This window comes from Mandrillus leucophaeus, unplaced genomic scaffold (assembly GCF_000951045.1).
Source record: "Mandrillus leucophaeus isolate KB7577 unplaced genomic scaffold, Mleu.le_1.0 Scaffold221, whole genome shotgun sequence".
NCBI lineage: Eukaryota > Metazoa > Chordata > Mammalia > Primates > Cercopithecidae > Mandrillus > Mandrillus leucophaeus.
The window spans coordinates 1,854,899-1,881,214 of record NW_012102266.1 but is presented as its reverse complement, the minus strand read 5'-3'; the positions used below and the strand labels follow the sequence as shown (position 1 = coordinate 1,881,214).

Below are 26,316 nucleotides of genomic sequence, written 5' to 3'. Positions count from 1 at the left end.
TATTTACAGATGGCATGCTAGTGGTCCATACTTCCTCTTTGTCCTTCCACCCTCCTGTACTTCACTCAAGCAGTGTCTGGAAGACTGGGTGGAGAATATTCAGAAATGGCTTGCCCCTACAGTTTCTCCTTCCATTACCCTCTGTTACTGTGAGGGTCTGAAGTAGATCTGTCTATTATGGGAACATCTCCTCCTCTCCAATAGAACATCCACAACCCTAGCTCTCTGCTCTTAGTAGGTTCAAATACCTTTCAGGATTATGATACTCAGAGTAAATGCTTAGAAAACCCTCTCTGTCCCAGTGACTTCCCAACAGCTGCATATGCTCATCATTGTTTTTGTTCCAGGATTTTATTTCAGAATGATGTGTTGTTCTTTATTATTCATTTTCATGTTAGTTTTTTGTGAGGTTAGAAGAAGATGAATATTCTGCTATCTTTAAATAGGAGTTTCTATAATTGAGTTTGCTTTAAGTAAAGTTTTTTAATTGTATAGGAATAGCTTGTGTTAATACAGCATGAGTTAAAGTTAGACTTTATAATGATCTCGTTAACTTGGTTAATGTAGGCAGCCAAGATGAATTTGTTTTGGCTGTAACTATCTTTAATAATTTATTCTAAACAAATAAATCAGATAATAGCCAATTTCCTTTTTACTTTGGCTATGTAGAAGGCTTAGAAATAACTTTCTACTCAGGGCGTCTTCTGCTCATTCGACATTTAAGGAGCTAGCAACATATGCCTGATTTCAGCCGAGATTAAACTAAACTCCTCTACTCTTCTTACATGCAGTCAGACTAAAGAAATTATGTTTCTGGTACACTAACGCCATACGAAAAGAACACACACCAGCATTTGTTTTGCAGAAATTGATTTAGGGTCTGTCTTGCTATTTATTTATTCATGACCTTATCCTGTGTCCTAGCTAGGGCCCGTGTCAAATATGTGAATTCCTGTGCATTTCACATTACCTGGAATGGAGCAGGGGCTTGGCATCAATGTTACTACCATCAATGATAAAGCAAGAGATGACAAGCAATTTTCTTCTGCAAGCATTTAAAGTAGTTTAAAAGCCTAATCCCTAAATATCACATGGCACAAATTAATAATTATGCCAGTTTACTTTTAATATATTTTAAAAAATTTCAGGAGCACCCTGTTCATTTGAAAACCTAAAAGATCCAAAGCCAAGTAGTAATCTTAAGCAAAATGTCACTCCTAATTAGGGTAGGTTCATGAGACTAAAGACAAAAAAAAGAAGAAACTTTGTAAGAAAATTATACATCATATGCACATGGCAATTTGTGATATATTTAAAGTTCATAAATATTATTGGAAAAGGGCTTAATGATACTTTTAACATTTTTAATTCACTCGTTTTATGATAGCTTAAATTTTAAGTCCTATATGAGTTAACTTTGGTCCTTCAGTGTATAAAATGGAAGAAAGTAGGAGATTAAATGCGGATTACACACAAGGGCTAAAACTCAAATGGCTCTCAATATTAAAGCCATCAAGAATTTATATGACTGACTTCACAGCACCCTAGGAGGGCACACTTTTCTGACACTGCTTAAGTCCAGAACGTTAGCATGACAACAGTTTAAAATAAAATGTGGGGCCAAGATGGCTGACTAGAAGTAGCGCCGCTCAGAGGCTCCCATCAGAAAACACATACTAAGCATGTGAATCCTTCAGCCGCAACCAAGGTATCCAGGTTCTTTCATCAAAGATGACTAGAAGGCTGGCGTGATCCAGAGAGAAGGATGAGCAGTGTGGTGTGGTGGCCCACCTGAGAGTCACACGGGGATGGGGAACCCCTCCCTGCAGCCAAGGAAAGCTATGAGTGAGTGTGCTACCCAGCCTGGGAAACTGTTTTTGCCACGGAACTGTGCAACCCACGAATCGGAGGATCCCACTTTGCAAACTCACGCCACAGGGGCCTACCGTCTCAACCCGGGAACGTACAGCTTATTACGGCCTCTCAGCAGGAATCTGCTTAAGCCTGTGGAGCTCCCCGGAGGGTTGTGGCAACCAGCACCAGCTGCTGCTGTCTGCTCTCTAAGCCTTTTGAGCTCCTTGGGGGAGGGGCAAAAAAAAAAAAAAAAAAAAGCAACTGCTGAACACACTAAGCTCCCTGGGTAGGGGGAAGGGCTGCACCCATTTCTATAGCTCCCAGTTGTGCTCTTCCCCTGCTGGAGCCAGGGAGGCTGGATGGCTTGGTCCCAAGACTCATCCTCACAGCCCAACACACTGGCTGCGGCAGTCTGAGACCAGAGTGCCTCTTCAGGTCTAACCCTGACCCATCCTTCCTCAGTGGGTGAAGCCTCCCTTGCAGGATCTCCAATAACTCCAGCCAGAGGCTCAGCAACAGAATTTGGATCTCCCTGGGCCTGAGACCCTAGCAGGAGGGGTGGCTGCAGTCTCTGGGGATCAGCAGATTTAGCCTCGCCTCCTGGAAGTTCTGAGGAATCTGGGCAGCCTGGGCGAGTGGGTTTCTCCCCAGTGAAATACACTCTCTCCACCAAAGGACAAACTGCTTCATTAAACGGATCCTGCTCCCAGTGCCACCCAACTGGGTGAGATCCTCCAAAAGGGGTTGTCAGATACTCTACAGAGAAGAGATCCTACTGGCATCAGGTTGGTGCCCGTAGAGGTCAGAGGTCCCAGAGGGAGCAGGCACCCATCTTTGTGGCTCTCCAGCCTCCCTGAGTGACATCTCCAGGCATGGGGGCAAATCAGATGAGTAAGGCCTGAAGTGAACCCCCAACAAACTGCAGCAGCCCTACAGAAGAGGGACTTGACTACTGATAAAAAGACAAACAAGCAGAAAATGACAACAACAGCATCATCAACAACAAAAAGGCCCTCATAAAAACCCCATCCAAGGGTCAGCAGCTGCAGAGACGGAAACTAGACAAACTCATGAAGACGAGAAAGAATCAATGAAAAAATGCTGAAAACACAAAAGGCCAGAGTGCCTCTTCTCCTTCAAATGACTGCAACATCTCTCCATCAAGGGTGCAGAGCTAAACGAAGGATCAGATGGACGAATTGACAGAAGTAGGCTTCACAAGATGGGAAATAAAAAACTACGATGAGTCAAAGGAGTATGTTCTAAGCCAATGCAAAGAAGCTAAGAACTTTGATAAAAGGTGAGAGGAACTGCTAACTAGAATAACCAGTTTAGAGAGGAACATAAACCATCTAAGGGAGCTGAAAAACACAGCATGAGAACTTTCATGAAGCATACACAACTATCAACAGCCGAATCGACCAAGTAGAAGAAAGGACATCAGAGCCTTCAGACCACATTACAGAAATAAGATATGCAGACAAGAATAGAGAAAAAAGAATGAAAAGGAATGAACAAAGCCTCCAAGAAACATGGGACTTCATGAAACGACCGAACCTACGACTGACTGGAGTACCAGGAGGAGATAGGGAGAATGGAAACAAGCTGGAAAACATACTTCTGGATATTATCCAGAAGAACTTCCCCAACCTAGTAAGACAGGCCAACATGCAAATTCAGAAAATACAGAGAACACCATTAAGATACTCCATAAGAAGATCAACCCCAAGACACATAATATCAGATTCTTCAAGGTTAAAATGAACGGAAAACTGTTAAGGGCAGTCAGAGAGAAAGGCCAGGTCACCCACAAAGGGAAGCCCATCAGACTAACAGTGGACCTCTCAGCAGAAACTCTACAAGCCAGAAAAGATTGGGGGCCAATAGTCAACATTCTTCAAGAAAAGAATTTTCAACACAGAATTTCATATCCAGCCAAGCTAAGCTTCATTAGCAAAGGAGAAATAAAATATTTTCCAGAAAAGCAAATGCTGAGGGATTTTGTTACCACCAGGCCTGCTCCACAAGAGGTCATGAAAGAAGCACTAAATATGGAAAGGAAAAACCAGGACCAGACGCTGCAAAAACACACCAAAATATAAAGACCAATGACACTGTGAAGAAACTGCATGAACTAGTGTGCAAAATAACCAAATAGCATTTTGATAACAGGATCAAATTCACACATGACAATACTAACCTTAAATGTAAACGGGCTAAATGCCCCAATTAAAAGACATACATTGGCAAATTGGATAAGCTGTCAAGACCCATCGGTGTGGGTGTGCTGTATTGAGGAAATCCATCTTACATGCAAAGGCACACACAGGCTCAAAATAAAGGGATGGAGGAATATTTACCAAGCAAATGGAAAACAAAAAAAATGCAGGGGTTGCAATCCTGGTCTCTGACAAAACAGATTTTAAACCAGCAAAGATCAAAAAAGACAAAAAAGGGCATTATGTAAAGATAAAGGGAACAATTCAATAAAAAGAACTAACTCTTCTGAATATATACGCACCCAATACAAGAGCACCCAGATTCATAAAACAAGTTATTAGAGGCCTACAAAGAGACTTAGACTTCCACAAAATAATAGTGGGAGACTTTTAACACCCCACTGTCAGTATTAGACAGATAAATGAGACAAGAAATTAACAAAAATATTCAGTACTTGAACTCAGCTCTGGATCAAGTGGACCTACTAGATGCCTACAGAACTCTCTGCCCCAAATCAACAGAATATACATTCTTCTCAGTGCCACTTATTCTAAAATTGACCACGTAATTGGAAGTAAAACACTCCTTAGCAAATGCAAAAGAACTGAAATAATAACAAACAGTCTCTCAGACCACAGTGCAATCAAATTAGAACTCAGGATTAAGAAACTCAGTCAAAACCACACAATTTCATGGAAATTGAACAACCTGCTCCTGAATGACTCCTGGGCAAATATTGAAAGTAAGGCAGAAATCAAGAAGTTCTTTGAAACTAATGAGAACAAAGAGACAACGTATCAGAATCTCTGGGACACAGCTAAAGCAGTGTTAAGAACAAAATTTATATTACTGAATGCCCACATCAGAAAGCTAGAAATATCTCAAATTGACACCCTAACATCACAATTAAAAGAGCTAGAAAGGCTAGAGCAAACTAATTCAAAAGCTAGCAGAAGACAAGAAATAACTAAGATTAGAGAAGAATTGAAGGAGTTAGAGACAAGAAAAACTCTCCAAAAAAAGGAGCTGGTGTTTTGAAAAAATTAATGAAATTGATAGACTGCTAACTAGACTAATAAAGAAAAAGAGAAGAATCAAATAGACACAATAAAAAATGATACAGGGGATATCACCACTGACCCCAAAGAAATACAAACTACCATCAGAGAATACTATAAACATCTCTACATAAATAAACTAGAAAATCTAGTAGAAATGGATAAATTCCTGGATGCATACACCCTACCAAGACTAAACCAGGAAGAAGTTGAAACCCTGAATACACCACTAACAAGCTCTGAAATGGAGGCAGTAACTAATAGCTTCCCAACCAAAAAAAGCTCAGGACCAGACGGATTCAAGCTGAATTCTACAAGAAATACAAAGAAGAGCTAGTACCATTCCTTCTGAAACTGTTCCAAACAATTGAAAATAAGAGACTCCTCCCTAACTCATTTTATGAAGCCAGAATCATCCTGATACCAAAACCTAGCAGAGACACAACAACAACAATAACAACAAACTTGCTAAAACAACAACAACAAATTGTGAAAATATTCAATAAAATATTGGCAAACTGAATCCAGCAGCACATCAAAAAAGTTATCCACTACCATCAAGTCAGCTTCATGATGCAAAGCTGGTTCAATGGTTCAGCATACACAAATCAATAAATGTAATCCATCACATAAACAGAATCAAAGACAAAAACCACATGATTATCTTAATAGATACAGAAAAGATTTTCGATAAAATTCAACATCCCTTCATGTTAAAAACTCTCAGTAAACCAGGTATTGATGGAACATATCTCAAAATAGTAAGAGCTAGTTATGGCAAACCCACAGCCTATATCATAGTGAATGGGCAAAAGCTGGAAGCATTCCCTTTGAAAACCAGCACAAGACAAGGATCCCCTCTCTCACCACTCCTATTCAACATAGTATTGGAAGTTCTGGCCAGGGCAATCAGGCAAGAGAAAGAAATAAAGGGGATTCAAATAGGAAGAGAGGAAGTCAAATTGTATCTGTTTGCAAATGACATGATTGTATATTTAGAAAACTGCACTGTCTCAGCCTCAAATCTCCTTAAGCTGTCTCAGGATACAAAATTAGTGTGCAAAAATCATAAGCATTCCTATACACCAAAAATAGACAAACAGAGAGTCAAATCATGAGTGAAATCCCATTCACAATTGCTACAAAGAGAATAAAATACCTAGGAATACAACTTACGAGGGATGTGAAAGGCCTCTTAAAGGAAAATTACAAACCACTGTTCAAGGAAATAACAGAGGACACAAACAATGGAAAAACATTCAGTCCTCATGGATAGGAAGAATCAATATTGTGAAAATGGCCATACTATCCAAAGTAATTTATAGATTCAGTACTATTCCCATTGAACTACCATTGACATTCTTCACAGAATTAGAAAAAAACTACTTTAAATTTCACATGGAATCAAAGAAGGCCCAGCATAGCCAAGACAATCCTAAGCAAAAAGAACAAAGCTGGATGCATCACGCTACCTGACTTCAAACTATACTACAAGGCTACAGTAACCAAAACAGCATAGTACCGGAACCAAAATAGACATATAGACCAATGGAGCAGAATAGAAACCTCAGAAATAATACTACACGCCTAGAACCATCTGATCTTCAACAAACCTGACAAAAACAAGCAATGGGGAAAGGATCTCCTAATCAGTAAATGGTGCTGAGAAAACTGGCTAGCCATATGCAGAAAATTGAAACTGGACTCCTTCCTTACACCTTATACAAAAATCAAGATGGATTAAAGACTTAAATGTACAATACAAAACCATAATAACCCTAGAAGAAAACCTAAGTAATACCATTCAGGACATAGGCATGGGGAGAGACTTCATGACAAAAATGACAATTGCAACAAAAGCCAAAATTGACAAACGTGATTGAATTAGACTAAAGAGCTTTTGCACAGCAAAAGTAACTATGATGAGAGCGAACAGGTAATCTACAGAATGGGAGAAAATTTTTGCAATCTACCCATCTGACAAAGGTCTAGTATCTGGAATTTATAAGGAACTTAAACATATCTACAAGAAAAAGACAAACAACCTCCTCAAAAAGTGGGCAAAGGATATCAACAGACACTTCTCAAAAGAAGGCATTTATGTGGCCAACAAACATATGAAAAAAGTTCATCATCACTGATCATCAGATAAATGCAAATCAAAACCACAATGAGACACCATCTCACACTGTTCAGAATGATGATTATTAAAAAGTCAGGAAACAGAAGACGCTAGCAAGGCTGTAGAGAAATAGGAATGCTTTTACACTGTTGGTGGAAATATAAATTAGTTCAACCATTGTGGAAGACAGTATGGCGATTCCTCAAGGGTCTTGAACCAGAAATACCATTTGACCCAGCAATCCCATTAGTGGGTGTATACCTAGTGAATTATAAATCATTCTACTTTAAAGACACATGCCCACATATGTTTACTGCAGCACTATTTACAATAGAAAAGACATGGAACCAACCCAAATGCCCACCAATGACAGACTGGATAAAGAAAATGTGATACATATACACCATGGAATACGATGCAGTCATAAAAAAGGATGATTTCATGTCCTTTGCTGGGACATGGATGAAGCTGGAAGCCATCATCCTCTGCAAACTAACACAGGAACAGAAAACCAAACACCACATGTTCTCACTCAAAAGTGGAAGTTGAACATTGAACACATGTGGACACAGAGAGGGGAATAACACACACTAGGGACTATTGTGGGGTGTGGGGAGGGAACTTAGAGAATGGGTCAATCGGTGTGGCAACCACCATGGCACACATATACTCCTGTAACAAACCTGCACATTCTGCACATCTATTCTTTTCTTTTTTTTTTATAAGAAATAAAGAAAAAACAAAAAAATAAAATAAAATTACTGATTTTCTCACAGCTTAATTCTTTAAGTATTATCTTAATTTCCTGTTGTCCCTCATTTTCCACAGCTACCCTGTTGATTACAAGAGCATGTTTCATTCACAACTAATTGCATCAGTTCCAGGATATCATTATCCTCAGAATTTCAAAAGAACCATGATTTAGAGCTAGTGTTAAGCTATTTACAGTTATCCACATACTTGAAATTTATTTTTAACTCTATAAAACTTTGCAATCATCCTATATAAAAGATCACTATTATTTTTAATGACATATATATACACCATGTTTTAATGTGTTATTTTTTCATGCTCCATCTCTTCCAAATTAATTTGGCATAAGTATTCAGGAAACAGTCTAGGAATTTAAAGGGAAAAAATGAAATCACAGTAAGATGTCTTAAAATAGCCTGAACTATGGATTAGTATTTAATTGAGAACTTTCTGACTATGCCACGATTTTGAAATAAAGCAGAACTTTTCAACGTGCTTTTCCAGACATTTTAATCATGTGGCAAATTTCATTTTGTTCCTGTTACTTTGTTAATTCCTTAGATTTTTAGGCAAATGGAGCCTGAAACTTATCTTTGCTGCATAAACAAAATCAAATAAGTAATCCTTCAGACATTACTACAGCCTAAAGGACATTCAGAAAGTTCGAGATCAGATGACACATTTTTTATAATTGTGTTTAGGAAAAAACTAGGCCTCTGACAAAGTATGAAAGTAAAAAAGCATAAGCATAAATACAGAACATGAGGAAAGTCAATAATTTGGAATGTTTTGGTTGAAGTTAAAGGCTTTTCTTACCCTGAACTGTTTCTTTCTCTGAAATAGTGGGTTTTGGAAGTATTTCAATCTTAATGTCATTTATTAATTCAAAAGGTATTTGCTGAGCTTCTACTATATATTACGCACTGTTCTAGATGTCTGAGACATCAGTGAATAAGCGAAAAAGATTTCTGCACTCATACTGCTTACATTCTAGCCAAAAGAGAATTAAAAACAACAAAGAAAATCAGTTAGTATGTTAGAAGGTAATAAACAAAAATTAGCACTACAGTAAATCCAGACATTATTAAACTAGCAAATCAATATATTATTTTATTTTTAGTAATAATCTATATCCACTATGTAAATTACATGGTAATCTACATACTAAGATTTAGTAAAGACTATATGGAGCACAGTAAAGACAGATAGCATATAATATAGAATATCTTCCGATAGAAGAAATTGCTGCACTATCAGGAACTCTACATAATCAGTCTAATATTCATACCGAAACATATAGAATTTTACTATCCATAGTAAACAACAGATTAAAAATGGCATTTGACTCAATCTTCATCATTAAGGCCTGAACTGTGTTCATCACTAAAAAGAACTATTCTAAGTCCACAGCCTACATAAGTGAGTTTTCATATGTGATTAAATATAAAGTTGGTAAATTTTTTAGTTATATAGTCATCCCCTGGGTATCTCCGTAGTTCTGATTCAAAACAATTTTAGAAATAGACCGTTTTAAAAATACACCTTTCATAAAACTACAACACTAGCAAAACTCTGTGGATGCTGCTGTCAGGGACACATGTATAAAATTTTGCAGAACACTCACATTTTATTATTCAATGAACTAAAGTTACGTATGCGCTCCCCAAGCTGTAATTCTCGTTTGAGATTTAGGACACTGGACAGACTTTCTACAATATAAGATTTGCACAGGCCCAATAGATAACATCTTCACTTGTGACACAGCTTACTAACATCAAATTGAAAGACTTTGGATCTAAGTTTGTACATGTTTTAATTATAGAAAATAACTCTAACTCTCCAAGTCTCAAATATGAATATTATTTCTGTGAATGATACAAAAATCATTTATATTTTCCTGTGATCTTACTGCTATGCAATATGAAGGCAACCGCCATTTGAGAAGTCATTAGAGAGAATATTTCCGAGCTCTAAAAATGGATTTAAGACATACGATATCAGAGAAGTTGCTAGAAAAAGGTAAGAATTGCGGCAGCTGAAAATTAAAATAATTAACCAGCAAATAGGTAACAATGTTTGGCTACTTGGATCGTAGTCTACTAAGGTAGCATCCTTACGGCCTCGATCTGGCCCTAATATAGAAATCAGTGTCATGAATGTAGTTAGGGAGTGTCAAAACCCAGAGATTATGATCAATCCAGGTTACAAACTCTGTAATAACTGCAATCATGGACAGAGTTCACATTTTGTCTTTGAAGACACTATTCACAATGACAGAGGGCAAATATTAGGTGGTTTTCTTCTCCTTGTTACTTGGGTTCAGGTTCTCATAACTTGAATGAGACAAAGAGAGAAAAAATAGGTTTTTCCTGGGTATAGCATGTGTATAGTTCAGGGAGGAGTCATGCCATCTAGATGAAAATAGAGTGGTTCATCCTCTGATTGTATTAAATATTTTACACTGTATTATTACATTTCCCCCAATTCTTCATCTCTTTCTCTTCTCCATGAATATCAAGAGTTGAAACAATTATTTATTAGGTGGCTAAAAGACAAACCACCTCTGGTCAGGCTTGTTAACGAGGCCACTCTTGGAAATCGGTACTCTGTTAAAAGCTACCATCCACAGTGCCAGATTCTCCAACTCCAGTAAAAAGAGAAGTGGCATGTCTGCGATGGTGTTCACAGGCAGACAGCTGACTCACCTTGGCAAGCTCCAGTACGGATGTTGGGGATGAAACCCCGCCGGCAGGGCTGAGGCTGGGCTGGACACATCTCACAGGGATGGCCCCATGCCCGTCCAATGGTGGCACAGCACAGAGTCTTCGTGCAGACAATGCCTGTCAGCTGCCCTTGGCACATCTGGTTGTTGACCTGAGTGAAACACGGGCCTGTCCTGTAATCTGGAATGTGAGAGAAGAAAGAAAGACAGGTTTTACGTTCATATACCAATCTTATACTAGTGCCTCCAAATGCATAAAACAGAGACTATTTCTTCTGACCAAAGTGTCCAAAGACAAAAGCCTAGAGAGTTTCATGTTAAAAATTCATAATTTTCCAATCATGAAAAGTACCTAAAGAGATTTCAATGTGTTCCACACTAGACACTGTAAATGGGTGGCTCAGGGCTGTGTCTGGGATACAGATGTGTCTTCTTGGCCTGAATAATGCTTTTACAGAATTTAAATTAGTAGTCAACATTGTAAACTTGGGAAATTCCACATGAAATTTGTATTTCTGGCTTTTCTTGAAAAATTGGAAGTTCTGATCATGCTAGACCTGCCATGCCACACGGCACTGGTGGGATGAAGTGTGTTTTCTCCAGGACACCACAGCCCCAGTCACCCACTAAGTCCCAGCTCAGTACATTCACTGATGTTCCCTTCCTGGGCCCTGAAGGCATCAGCATTAATGACTCCTCTTTACTTAGCAGAGATTTTCTTTTCTGATGAGGTGAACAAGAGTTTAGCAAATTAAAATGAATCAATGAAGATATGCTTCTTCCATATCACATATATTTGGGCAGTCTAAGCTGCCTACAAATATTCAGTTCTAACAATCTGATTTCTGTTTCCGTGTCAGTCAGTTTAGTTCTACGAGTAGCCAAGTTAGGCAGACCTCATGAATAGGCACATAGTCATGCATTCTTTACGGGTAAGTTAATATTATATGATTGCTCCTCTCTAGCAGGTGATTGTACATTGTCCAACTCTGTTATGGTGATAACAAAAGCCTTAGCAAATGTATGGCATGTGTGATACATAGGCAAATTCTTCTATGAATATTAAGTCAATTTAGATCCCTGCCTCTCAAGGTTTCTATGGACCAGCAGCATCAGTACCGCTTTGGGAATGGGTAAAAATGCAGACTCAAGCCCTACCCCTGACCCACTAACCCGGGTTCTGCATTTTCAACAAGACAGGGCATTAATATGCACCTGGGAGTTTCAGAGGGGCTGATTTAGACTGCAGGCAGTTTGAAAGTTAGTACTGGGTATTTCTACTCTATCCTGCTTTCTTCTAGGACTTACTTCAGTGAATTTTGGATGATCGGTAAAACAGAAAGGAATCATGAACTAAATAATTTTAAATTTCAGCTTTTTTGTTGTTGCTGTTTTGAGAGATACAAGAAATCAGAGAAAGGTCAGTTTTCTGAGGATTGACCAATGCAATTATTCTCATTTGCTATAAAATACAACAGAAATACGTGAAAAAGTTGTGTGTTTTTCCTTACACACAGGGATTATATCAATGCAGTTTATTAATCCTTGGGAATATAAAATACCATTCAGGCTTCTTGATAAGGTCTAACACAAATGATATTATTCGACTCCAAGGGGAAATCTACACAGATTTAATTCAGAGATTTATGAGAACAAAACTATCTGACATTTAAAGAAGGAAGAGTCAATAATGTTGGTATAATCTTCATGAAAAGCTGTTTCTAGGAAAATCAAACTTGGATATAATTTAACATTCAAAATGCTAAGCTAGGAAGCCTTAGATACCATGTAAATGCTCCAGTACAACAACCAAACCCTTATAACCACAAAAAACTTCCATTTTCTTTCAAGAAGAATGAGGCTGTCTCCGATAGAAGCAAAGAACAGTTTAAAAGTTCAATACAAAGAAACAAAATCGAGAATAGGTAATTTTTTGGCAAGCCATTTTAACATTGTTACTCTGCAGCTGAACTTCAACAAAAATAGCTCATTTTAATCCCTTGCATAAGAACAACAGATGTGCTGGCTGCAAGTCTCATTTTTGAAAAAGATCTTTGGAGTATATGTGAAGATATGTCAACCTTATAAATACGCACACTTCCTATACTGCAAATTGTCAGGTTGCAAACTTTTAAAATCTATCCTGTTGTCCTTCAGACATAAATATTTTGCCATTTTAAACAAATATTAAATTCCTAATTATAAGTTATATCAAGTTCTGAACACGTGGGGAAAAGTCTATTTTTTTTGCAAAAAAAATATAAAAACACATATTGTTTTTAGATTGATGTGCGAATACCCATGTTCACATTCTATGCACTTTTAGGATTCCCAGAACAAAGTCTGCAGAATCTCCCTCATAACCAAATCCATAAATAAACCAACTTGTCAGTAGATTCATTCCCTTAACTACACCTTAAAATTATGTCCTCTCAGTACGGTCTCTGTGGAGAAGGGGAATATCTGGACAAGGACAGCTGTTTGTCCTCTGCAAGTGACCTTTCTTGTTGAAGTCACTAATTAAGGCAGCCTTCCCCTTGGCAGGAATAGAGTTGACCATTTCTTATTTGTTTTGCTTACATTTTACTCCTTACAAAATATGTTGAACCTGTGCTTGTTTGTTGTTGTTGTTGTTTTTGAGAGGGAGTCTTGCTCTGTCGCCCAGGCTGGAGTGCAGTGGCGCGATCTCGGCTCACTACAAGCTCCACCTCCCAGGTTCATGCCATTCTCCTGCCTTAGCCTCCTGAGTAGCTGGGACTACAGGCTCCCACCACCTCGCCCGGCTAATTTTTTGTATTTTTAGTGGAGCCGGGGTTTCACCGTGTTAGTCAGGATGGTGAACTTACGTTTGTGTATGATGACAATTTGCTTTCTGGTTAGTAACTAAATACTTTAAAATTTAAACTTACAATCTTATCTACTAATTCAAGAATTACTATCATTTAAAATAAGAACAAATACTGGATACTGTAGTAGCATTTAAATTTCCTGATAGGGTTAAAACATCCTGTCCCAAACTCTACCTGCGGTTTAATTATGGACAAAAGAGTCCTTAAAAGACCTTAATTAATTTTGATTGGCCATGCATTCTCTTCATAAAAGTTGCACTGTGGGAAAAATACTGATGTATATCATGCTAACCATTCATAGTCACATGCATATTTGCAGCGTGTTAACTAAGTGTAAAAGGGAAAAATTGCTTATCACTTAGTATGTTGGAACTAGTGACCTATAAACAGTTATGTTCCACATTATGATGTGACCAAGAAAATTCTGTTAAAAAATTAAGCTGTGAAACACAAATGTTGCTAGTTTGACTTTCTAATATCTAAGTGCAACAAGGCATGTTAATTTGCTTATGCAATTTCCCTTTTCATCCACATTAAACAATTAGTGCAGTTAGCAAACTCATCAAAAACTTTGGCTGCCATTGTTTTGCTTTTTCAAATAACTATAGGAAAGTGTAATTTACTTACATAATTCACCTGTTTTAAGTGTGAAATTCAGTGGCTTTTAGTAAATTTATTGAATTAAGCAACCATCACCACAATCCAGTTTTAGAACATTTTCATCACCCAAAAAGAACTTGTGTCCATTCCCCATTCCAGCCTCCGTGAGCCACTAATCTAGTTTCTGTGACTATAAATTTTATTTCTCTGGACAATTAATGTAAGTGAAATCATACAACGCGTGGTCTTCTTTTGTCTTGCGTCTTTCACCTAGCATAGTTCATCAGGACCATACAGTAGGCATGGATCAGTACTTCATTTCTTCTAATTGCTGAGTAAATTTCCATTGTATGGCTATACCACATCTGTTAACTAGTCTGTGGCCATCTGGGTTGTTTTTACTTTTGGGATATTATAAATAATGCTGCAATGAACATTTGCATGAAAGTCTTGGTGTGGATACATGTTTTTATTTCTCTTGGTAGTTACTTAAGAGTGAAGCTACTTATTTGACAAATATACATTTAACTTTCTAAGAAACTGTTATTTGACAAATATACATTTAACTGTCTATGAAACTGCCAAATTATTTTCCAGAATAGCGGCACCATTTTATATTATCCTCAGCAACGTATGAGGGTTCTAGTTCTTCCACATCTTTGTTAATATTTGCTGCTTTCTATCTTTTTTATTATAATCTATGTTCACATTTTACATTAAATAAACACATTTGCTTGGGAATTTTGCTGTAATTTCACAAGTCCTTTTTATATAGAGATGATAAATCATGCTAGAAAACCAAAGTTGAGCATTATTGTTTATAGAAAATGTAAGTTTAGAAAATTAGACATTCTTAAAATAAAATATAATACACTTGCTAAAATCCAAACCATACAGAAAAAATAAAATGCCCTTTTCATAACATGTTGAGATTTGTGATACTTTTTTCTAAATAAAACCACAATTAACCATCTCTTACATTTACCTTTTTGAATTATTTATATACAGTGTTCTGAAGCTTGAGTGTTCTCTTACTTGTATAACTTGGAAATTAAGTCTACAACTGAATTTATTGAGTGACTAGTATATACTAGATATTGTTCTGGGCTCTGGGGCTGTAACAGTGAGGGGAAAACGGTGAATGAGAAAGAAAGGGGAAAGGAGACATATAGAAGAAAGTGAGGGAAGGGAGCACCAACATCTTTGACCTTTTAGAGTTAATTTACAGTTTGTTGGGGGAAACGGAAAAGGCCAACAGGGCATAAAGTACAAAGGCCCTATGAAAGGGTGGAAGCAAGGTGCACCCAGGGTAGTGTGTGGCTCATATAAGAGAGGAGCTCGGTGAAGGATGAGGCTGGAGAGAAGATCAAGACCATCCTGGCTAACACGGTGAAGCCCCGTCTCTACTAAAAATACAAAAAAATTAGCTGGGCATGGTGGTGGGCGCCTGTAGTCCCAGTAACTTGGGAGGCTGAGGCAGGAGAATGGTGTGAACCCAGGAAGCAGAGCTTGCAGTGAACCAAGATTGCGCCACTGCACTCGAGCCTGGGTGACAGAGAAAGACTCTGTCTCAAAAAAAAAAAAAAAAAAAAAAAAAATCAATGGAGAGACAGTTCTTTCTGGTATGGAATGACATGCTTATATTTGTATTCTGAAAAAGATCAATCTGGCTTATGTGTAAAGAACAGACAGAAAGTGTTAAGGATGCTAGGAAATCTTTTAGAAATCCATGATCAAGACACAAGATACAGTGGAACCAGAAATTGTACAGGTGAACAGAGCTTGGAATAAAAATTCCTGAATTCAAAAAATAAATGGGTGAATGTGTTAATGTGGAAGACGAGGAAGAAAGAAATACCAAAAGTAGGATCAGGATTTTAGTTCACTTATGAGGATGGCTGATGGTGTCATTTCCTGATATACTGATAATAGAAGACAATCAGGATTTTAGGTTCATTTTTCAACATGTTACACTGAGGTGCTTTTAGCTACCCAATAGGAGACATCCAGTGCAGTTATACAACTTAGAATATATGGATTGAAGATGCACACTAATGAGTCATGTGAGTTGGGTAGTTTTCAAAGTAATGGGTGTGGATAAAATCCCTTGGAGTGAGAGAATATAGTTAAAACAGAAACGAGTCTAGGATAGAGCCTTGAGGAATTTCAGCATATGCTGGTGGGTTGGAAGAGTATGAGGCCGCTGAGGAAACAGGAAATGGATAGCCAGAGAGATGGGAGAGCAACAGGAGATTATACTTCAACAGGACAAAGTAAGCATATGCTGTAGAAAGGAGGCTCAACAGTACTGAATGCTGCTGAGCAACCAAATAGCAGGAGGCTGGTTCCATGTATCTGCAAGTCATTGGTGATCTTAGCAAGAGATCTTCTGGTGAAGTGATGGAAGTTGCAGTCATGTTGGAGAGAGTTAAGGAAGTGACCAGAGATGAAGAAATAAGACAGTGAGTACAACCAGACAACCTTTGGAGAAGTTTCCTCAAGGTAAAGACAGAGTCTGGTAAGGGGTTTGGGGTTAAGAAAGAAGATTTTTATTGTGACTTTTTCCAGCAACTCTAGGCAGCTGAGCTCATTCAGAGATTAGGGTTCATCCAAGGTTTTGCTTTTATCTGTCAGATGTGGGGGAAAAAAACAGAATGGCAAAGAAGCTCAGGGTAGAATGTTAGCATATTTTGAAATTATAGACCATGGAATCTATGCTGGACAAGGCGGAAAGTAAGAAAAGGACTGCCAGATAAAGAAATGAAAGAAAGCAGTGAGATCAATGGACTAGATGTCCCCATGAGGCCCTATTTGAGATGGGAAAACAGCCAGCGGGACAACAATACATCAGCTGCCCATGTGGCTACAATGTCATTTATGTGACTGTCAGTGGAATGCAGTTACAGTGTACCACTGCATAGACTGTGCCCTGGGTAACTTAGAAGCTTCCCACATACTTTAATGTAAACGTAATTCCCTAGAGTTGTGCAATAGAATGACAATGTTAGAGACCTTCTATGCTGTAACTGCAAGTCAGATAACGCCATAAGGTACCATTATCACTTTGGTACAGAAAGGAATTATCTGATCTTGGAAAGTACATTTAAAAATGTAGGATTTCCTATCAATTTGCATGGTTTTTCAACTTAGGCAAGAAGGTATTTAGGTTCTTGGTAACTCAAGAAATGCAACATGCAATAAAGTGATCATCTTGTATGGGAGTTACAGATGTAAATATGTAAAATAAAGAATTGTGCAATATGTGTAACTTAATCTGAGGATCCTGGCTAGGAGCTAATTTCTTCGAGTAGTGGAGTTTTTGACACAGCAGTTCTGTTCTTGTTATAAATGAGGTTCCATATATTTCAATGATAAGGTTATAACGAGAATCTAAAATCTCTAATCACAGATATAAACAGAGCAAGGAAAGAAGGCAGTACCCAAAATTATACGGGGTAATAAAAACATTTCCTTCATTTCAGTAAGATTTGCCCTGGGTGTCTACAGCTCCAGACTTCATGCAGGGTCTAAATCTTTAGATTAAATAAACTCAAATAACTGATATAATTGCCTTCCTTGAGGTTAAGAATCTTTTAACCTCAGAAATTTTAGAATTAAGTACAAAAATGTTTAAGAGAATCAAAGCCATTAAATTAATATTTTTATTTTAAGAAATCTGTGCAAATATTATGTACCTGTAATGCTTGAAAACATTTGGCTTATTCCATGAAACCGTCTTTAAAAAAAAAAAAAAAAAAAAAAAACTCTTTTTAATGCACGAGAGACTGCCTTTTAACCACAATTTTAAATAAATTATTGAGTAACTTATTTAGAGTTATGATGATTGTCACTATGCTTATATATATAATTGGATCATTTAAGTAAGCTTCAGGTCTTACAAAATTATAAGTTCTAGTATTTATACATGTAGTTTTTAATTTATTAGCTTTTAGGAGTTGAGTACATTTTAAGGTGCACAACTGAAGTACCTAAGAAAGTATTTAAGAAAGATATCCGATGTATTTAATAAATAGAACAGTTCAAAGGGCATGGAAGTGTTTCATAAACTAGGTATGAAAATAGAACTAAATATTATTTAAAATCTCTTACAGTGATTACTAAAATCTGTTTAAGACTATAGGCCATTGAAGAGATATTTATCTACTCAGGTTCACAGCGCACCATTTGCAATAACCAAAGATAGAATCAACTCAAGCGTCCACTGACAGATGAATAGATAACAAAATATGGTATATACATACCAAAAACTATTATTCAGCCTTGGAAAGGAAAAAAATTCTGACACATGTTGCAACATGTATGAACTTGGTGCATATTGTGCTGAGCGAAATAAGCCAGTCACAAAAGGGGAAATACTGTATGATTTCACTTACACGAGGTATCCAGAGTAGTCAAATTCATAAAGACAGAAAGTAGAATGGTAGTTGGCAGGGGTTTGGGGTGGGAGGAAGCGCTTGCTGTTTGTTTAAGGGGTAAGGAGATTTCTGTTTTACAAGATAAAAACACTTCTGTGGATGGATGAGGGCAATGGGTGCACAAAAATGTGAATGTACTTCATGCCCTGAACTTAAAAATGATTAAGACAGGCCAGGCGCGGTGGCTCACGCCTGTAATTCCAGCATTTTGGGAGGCCGAGGCGGGCAGATCACCTGAGGTTGGGAGCTTGAGACCAGCCTGATCAACACGGAGAAATCCCATCTCTACTAAAAATACAAAATTATCCAGGCATAGTGGCACATGCCTGTAATCCCAGCTACTCGGGAGGCTGAGGCAGGAGAATTGCTTGAACCCGGGAGGCGAAGGTTGGAGTGAGCAGAGATCGCATCATTGCACTCCAGCCTGGGCAACAAGAGCAAAACTCCATCTCAAAAGAAAAAGAAAAAAAATGATTAAGACAGCAAATTTTATGCAATGTGTGTTTTACCACATTTTAAAAATAAATATTTAAAAAGCTCTGTGAGTAAGGAGACTTTTGAAACTATATTTAAATAAAGCAAGCCTGAATATTTAACACAAAAATAAACTTTGAGTATTTTTTGGATGCAGAGTCATCATGGAGGGCGTGGAAACAGTCATGTGTGACACTGACCACGCCCCTTGTGATGGATATTTATATTGTTTTCAATTGATTTCAAGTGCACACAGTGCTACACAGGCACTCTTGAACATACTTATTGACTAGACTTTGGCAAGTTTTTCTCTAATCTAATTCCTGACACTAGAACTGCTGGGTCAACTGTCCAGCTTGAAAACTACTGCAGAAGTGCTCTCTAATTAGATGGCACCAATTTACACTGTCATCAGTAGTGCCCAAGGACGTCTGTACCCTCATGCCCTCTCCAATGCAGAGTAGAGGCAAAGAGTTTAATTTTTATTCATTTAATGGGTAAAAACAATATCTTGTTGTTGAATTGTGACAGCAACTCATTGTCCCCATTTATTGAAAACTAGAAAAATTAACAATGTGGTACATATTACTTTGTAGTGGCCCTTTTAATATACTATATCCTTTTATCCTACATGCTAAAAGTACTTTTGCCATTTTTACAAATAAATTAAAAGTCACAGATTAAGTAATATACGGAGAATCCCAAAGCTAAAGAAAAGTGAAAGTGAGATTCAACTTTGAGATCCATTTCACTCCAAGTGCTTGTGTGCTTTTACCCCTACACTGTGTTCCTTCACCCCAACACATGGGTTATCTGCATTCTTAGCTTTTGGTAACTTTGCCTTCACCATGCTAATGAGTATTGTCACAACCCCACAGATGCCTCCTCCTGCCTCCCATGGATAATTTCCTAACTCCCAATTAGCGTGCCCAGGTTTGCTTTTCCTCTGGTTTCTCCCAAAGATGAGTCTCCATCTAGCCATGTTACATCAGGGAGAAATTATCTCTGTGCATTGAGAGAAACATCAAAGACTTTCGTTTCTGCAAATAAATGAGTAATTACTTTAATTATCACAGTTGTTTTGCATTTTATTTCTAACTTAATACCATCATGTAATATTTCAGTGGAATGTGGGTTTGGCAAAGAAGGACTGCTTTCACCTTTCTCTGCAGTCTTTCAAAGCACAAGGCTACTGCTGACATCAAAGGGCACTTTAAGAATGAAGAGGCCGTAATGATAATTAGGTGCTGGCCAATGATGCAAACAAAATTGCTATCTTTGATGTCACATTTCATAAGGGTGAAGGCCATCAAAGATGTGGTCCTCAAATTCACGGCCTATAAACCTAAAAGTGCACTCTCCCAAGAGCAAAACCAATTAACTTACTTTCAGGACAACAAAAATTGCTGAAGATTAAAAACTAGTAAGATTAGTTAAGCAGAAGGATATTGTCACTTTTGAAGAAGAAAGTTAAAGAGATGAAAATATTTTGACATGTAATAAGGGGGCCAGAGATATAAATGATTAACACAAAAAGATGGATCATAAGCAAGTCAAATTTAAAAGTACCACATTTTATGGTATCTAAGAAAAATCTGTACTATCATTAGGTAGGCCCAAATGTATTTCAGGGAAAAGTGACACGAACTCAGAAAACATTTACCCATTATCAATAAAGTCAGAAATAGAACCAATAGAAACAAGGTGCTTGAACAGATCTTATATATCTTTGGTCCAAAAATAATGAGGTCACGAGACTGGATTATGGTGGCTGCCATGAAAATGTTACACACACTTTGCTGACAAAGCCCATGGATTCCATGTACTATTTTCTTACTGAAACGTCTGCCAAAATCAATGCCTCCTGAATGATGCAAGCAGCCAAGTACATGCTACTGAGTCAATCAAACCTAGTAAATGACACCCTTCCGAGGAAACTAATGTGTAATGGGAAAACAAAAACCTCTCTCTATGATTCTGTCCTGACATGTAATTTCCAGTACAACATCTAAGCAAATGTGCTGAGATTCTCCTGGTAAGCCAGCAAATGCCATGTGATTCATTACTGGAGTTGTTGTTACTTGAGAGTTCTAGGGAAATGCTGAAGAACAAGTTAGAAGACCATTAGACCTTAGGACATTCTAAGAGGACACAGGTAGCATCTATCCATAAATCCATTTATGCCCTTTCCCAGTTATTTGCTGCATGAGGAACAGTAATGATCAAGTGGCCCTGCTGGTACTGATGGCCCAGTGGTAGTGGTGGCAGTGGTCTGTAAGGAAGTGAAGCATTCCTGGCTCCTGGAATTACAACCTTATGCCATACCTGTCTCTTACACAGTAGCACCAGGAGAGGCACAAGAGCAAGGACATCCCCCGGTCTCATCTCGACAGAAAGGTCCTAGTACTGTGTTACCTGCTTTGCAAAATAAAAATGACCTTACTTTATACAGCTGACAATGTGTTATTGTCAAGGAAACCCATATAACCTACTAGTATTGCTAGTGAGAAAATTCATGTCACAGACAAAAATTAAAAGACGAAAGTCTCCCTTAAGTTCAGGAGAGTGAATCCTTTCAATACTTAGACTCAACAGAAGTGCAGAAAAAGGGATGGTCACTGCTTTAAGCTAAATTAGTTGTCTGGAAGTCAGTGGGAATAAATAGGTCACGACATAGAGCCTAGAAACTGGAATATAAATAATATGAATTCCAAACTAAGATTTAAAAAACAAGTAGAGAAGTAATAAAGATGTAATTGGAAAAAATAGTCTAAGTTTAAATGAAAAATAACTTCACACTTTCCGGTTAGAATGGCTCATGGCATCCTAGACAGAAATGATGATAATAAAAAAGATACACTGAAGGAAAAAGCTTTATGAGATCTCTGAATTTCTCAACTCTGAAAATAAAAGTAAAAAAGAAAAATCCTTCCATTTCCAGAAAGAACAATCTACCTACAAAGATTAAATAGGCTAGCATTCGTTTTCTCCTGTGTATCCTGAGAGTTAAAATACAGTGAAATAACATTCACAGGCTATACATTTTTAACTTCTGAGAACAGATTCTTGAAACAAAAGAGCCATGTGATAAGATAAAACTTAATAATAGCCTGAAATGATAACGACAGGAACTGAGAGATAGGAAAAGTATCTGCCATATGAAGACTCGTTAGTAAATTATTCCTACAATCTCAATTTGGAACCAGGATAAGTGAATAAGTAAAATGTCTTGGGGTGACATTTTGTACAATTTAGACATTATACAAAAGTTGTAACAGAGGTACAGGTGTTTCAATATATAAGGGTGAAAGATAAGAAGGTAACCACTAGTTCAATGAAGGACACAGAATTTCTTAATTAAAGAAGGGTGATGAAAGTAGATAACTGAAGTATAATTGATTAAACCAAAATGATAATAAAAATGACAAAAGAAAAACCACAAAATATAATGATTTATATACTTATAATGAGGGGAATAAAATAAAATGTACTGAAATCACAATAAATATGAATAAGGTTAGCTTTTAATCAAACAATGAAGTCATCAATAGATCTGACTAAAATAACAAAACTCAGCCCTATCCTGTCTATATTAAAACCATCAGAATAAAATGAGTGGAAAATAAACAGAAGGGCGAAGAAAAACCAAAGAAAATACAAAAGAAAGTGGAAGTAGCAATAATCAACATCAGAATGGAATTCCAAAGGTAATTCCAAAAGTATTAAACTGAGTCAAGAAAGAGTATTATAGGGATTAAAATTAAAATCGATTAAGAGGATGTAAGATTTATCTAACTAAAAAACAGAGTGAAATAAAAAGAGCAAAAACTTTTAGAAATACAAGTCAAATTTGACAGAGCAAGTAGACCAAAAAAAAAAAAAAAACCCACAATTAAAAAGCGTGTCTTAATAGACAGGTTTACAACTTTGTACCATATAAACAGAGAATGTATATTCTACTTCTGTTTTCATGGAACCTTTAGCTTCACAGGGGATCAAGTCCTTAGTCACAGCACATCATTATTACAATGAGATTCAATAGATCCCTGAGGTTTCTACAGAATATTTTGTCTTTCAGTGTGAAAATGGGAAACTTTCCAGTCTATGCATAGAAAGGTTTTAACTAATGTGGTTGACGACTTATCACCAGAAAAGAACACCCTGTGCTCTCTTTTTGAAAAGCGTCAAAAACAGCTTTTCAATTGCAGAATATGTGGCATGACATTGACAATTGTAGCAGTTATAAAATCTCACACTAAGGTGGGTTTTTTTTTTTTTTTATCATATATAGTAGCTGTGTGATCCAAAACAGTAGCCACTAGTCACATGTGGTTTTCTAAATTTAAACTTAAAATTTAAATTCCATAAAGTAAACATTCAGTTTCCCAGTCACACTAGCCACATGTCAAGTGGTCAAGAGCCACATGTGGTTAGTGGCTACTGTCCTGGACAGCACAAAGAGCACTTCCATCATCCCAGAAAGTTCCTTCAATGCATATTGGAGCAGTTGTCTCCCAATGCCACAGAGAAATGGAGAATATCACAGCATTTGGTGTAGAGGCAATGATTCTTTAAGGAGTTATGTTTGAAACTGGGTAGATTTGGACAGAAACTGCAATACAATTAAAAGGCATTCTGGAATTACAAGTTGGCTAGCACCATAAAACACTTAAAGATAAAAGTTTTAGAGACAATTAATCTGCTATAATGACTTCTTTTGTTATTATTTGTTATATACACATATATACCAACCATGAAGTTTGTGTAGTACTTTATATCCATCATTTTACTTAATCTGTACAATAACTGTATTTGGTCAGCATGAATAGCTTTCCTCCACAATGATGACAGTAGGCTTAGACAGGTTAAATAAAATTGTTCAGTCACACAGATGATGCATAACAGACCCAGAGTCTGAAGTACAAGTGTATCTGACACCAAAATCCATGCTCTTAACCATCTCGCTCTGCCATCTCCCAGCGGCATGGATCATCATGGTGTGAGGGGGCTTGGGGGAGTTTATCCGTGTTTGATCAATAGTTCTTGCACTGAATTAAATGTTCTTTTCTGTACTCATTTATCCCTTCTCTTGTTTTAAGACTGCAACCCTTTTATTCAGTTCATAAATTAGCCTGGTCTATTCAATGCTTTGCTGGCCACTTTGATATAACCTCTAAATAGAACCACGACATCTCAGATTGCTGAATGTTTTCCTGGATTCAGACCTTTCACTTCTTGTGTGCAAGTACTTCTCAGCTATGGAAATTCTCTTCAGTAGGTACTCATGGCATTACAGCCCAAGCCACTTCAAATCTTATCAGCATTTAGCTTCTCTTCTCTGAGTGGATGAACTATGAATAAGTGCTCCTGCAATGCTGAGGGAGGTTGCAGTGGTGCTGTTGGACTTAAGACAATACTGGACAAGTGTCTAAGAAGCTAGACACACACTACCTATGGAAGGTAAACTCAAATTGTTCAGCAAAGTTCCAATATAATCTGCAGTGCTGGGTAGGCATTGGGCTTTGTTATCAGTTTTTAAAAAGTCATCCAGCTCATCCTAGATGAGGCATGTATACAAGCATTTTCAGAAATGTAAAGTATTATGTAAGCTTTTCTGTTAGTAACCTTTAGACATGGACCACCTTAGAAATTGTTTGATCTGATTATGTGATTTAACAGATAAGGAAATAAAATCCAGAAAGTTTCAGCAACTGGCCCCAAGTCAAAACGAGTTGACATAACTGCTTAGGGTTCTTGACTAATTCTCCTGTAGCACACAACATAAAATGGTAATTAAATGCCTACAACTGATGAATCTGATAGGTCAAGGTCTTTTCAGGACAAAATGCACCTGCTGAGTTTCGATCCAGAAATATGGTCTAACTCAGATTGTCAAGGTCTTTTCAGGACAAAATGCACCTGCTGAGTTTAGATCCAGAAATATAGTCTAACTCAGTATTTCCCAAAATGTGGTCAATGGACTATCAGTTCTACAGAATACTAGGAGAACTATGCCAAAACAGGATTCTGTGGTCAGATATATTAGAAGTTGAAAAAAGACCGAATTAGGTGAAACTACATGACTTTCAGGGGCCCTTAATGTACTCTTGTGCATTCTTAACTGCCAAGAGGAGGTTATAGTAGGCAGCCTTCAAAATTTATTTGCTCATAAAATAGTTTCATTTAATAACATTCCTGAAGACAAGTGTGGGATGCAACACACTTTGGCAAACACTTATCTAACTTTATCAGGTCCCTTGCTGTTATCCTCAAACCCGGCTGCCTGAAATAGATTTCATAAAACAGTATCTTTTGTGTAACTGGCTTTCCTCCAGATGACATCACTACTACCATAAATACCTTGGAGAACTTTGGAATCTTGTGACATGACCATAGCACCCAAACTTTCTTAGCAGTTGCCAAACAATTGCTTAAATGGATAATAGTATTGAAACTATTTGTACATGATTACAGTCCCAAAGGTACTTTGTTTTTTTTTTTTTGCATTGTTCTTCTTTATACCAAAGGTCACATAGAACCCAAAATCTGACGTCTTATAACTGATGATAAAAAGCACATGGTCTTATATTCCTGTGTAGGCCTTTGTCAGCAATGCAGGGTAGAGGAAATAGTGACACTTGTGTATGCATATACATATGTATATACACACATATATCTATGCATATGGTAACATTATATCACTACTCTAAATACATTACATATTTTTACTTTTTTTTTGTTCTACAATTTTTTTATTTAAAAAGAAAAGCATTTCTTAGAGTGATCATATATTAAATTTTAAATTTTGGATTTTTCCTCAAGTGTCTGACACAAAATATGAATATCTGTATATAAAGTGAGGTTCAGTGCTGCTATGTTGCTTGAAAATTTCTAATCTAAATTCCATATAAGGTAATTAAATATATCAAGTCTTCTTATATTGTTTTGTACTTTGGTACTTTCAATTTTCCGTAACATTGGACCAGTGCATATTATTATTTGATGCTTAGTATTTTCATAATAATGTAGGGACAATGAAAACATAAAGATAGGTTTCCCAAAGTCAAGAGCTCTATTATTTTTATATCATATTTTTCTTAAATTAAAAGTCTGCCTCATTTAAGCATGCTTAAAATAGCATGCAACATTGCAATAATATAGAAATGTGATAACCAACCAAACCTACCTCCTAGAGGTCCTGTGTTTATATTAAGAGTATGGATCATTT

At 37.1% G+C, this 26,316-nt stretch overlaps 1 protein-coding gene across 1 annotated transcript in view; it reads right to left on the bottom strand.

Annotated features, from left to right (window-relative positions):
* FBN2 (fibrillin 2) overlaps positions 1-26,316 on the bottom strand; it is a 285,975-nt gene that overhangs the window by 187,066 nt on the left and 72,593 nt on the right. Inside the window, exon 6 of the mRNA XM_011981192.1 lies at positions 10,713-10,910. Within this exon, the coding sequence (XP_011836582.1) occupies positions 10,713-10,910 (198 nt within the window). The remainder of the gene's footprint in view (positions 1-10,712; positions 10,911-26,316) is intronic.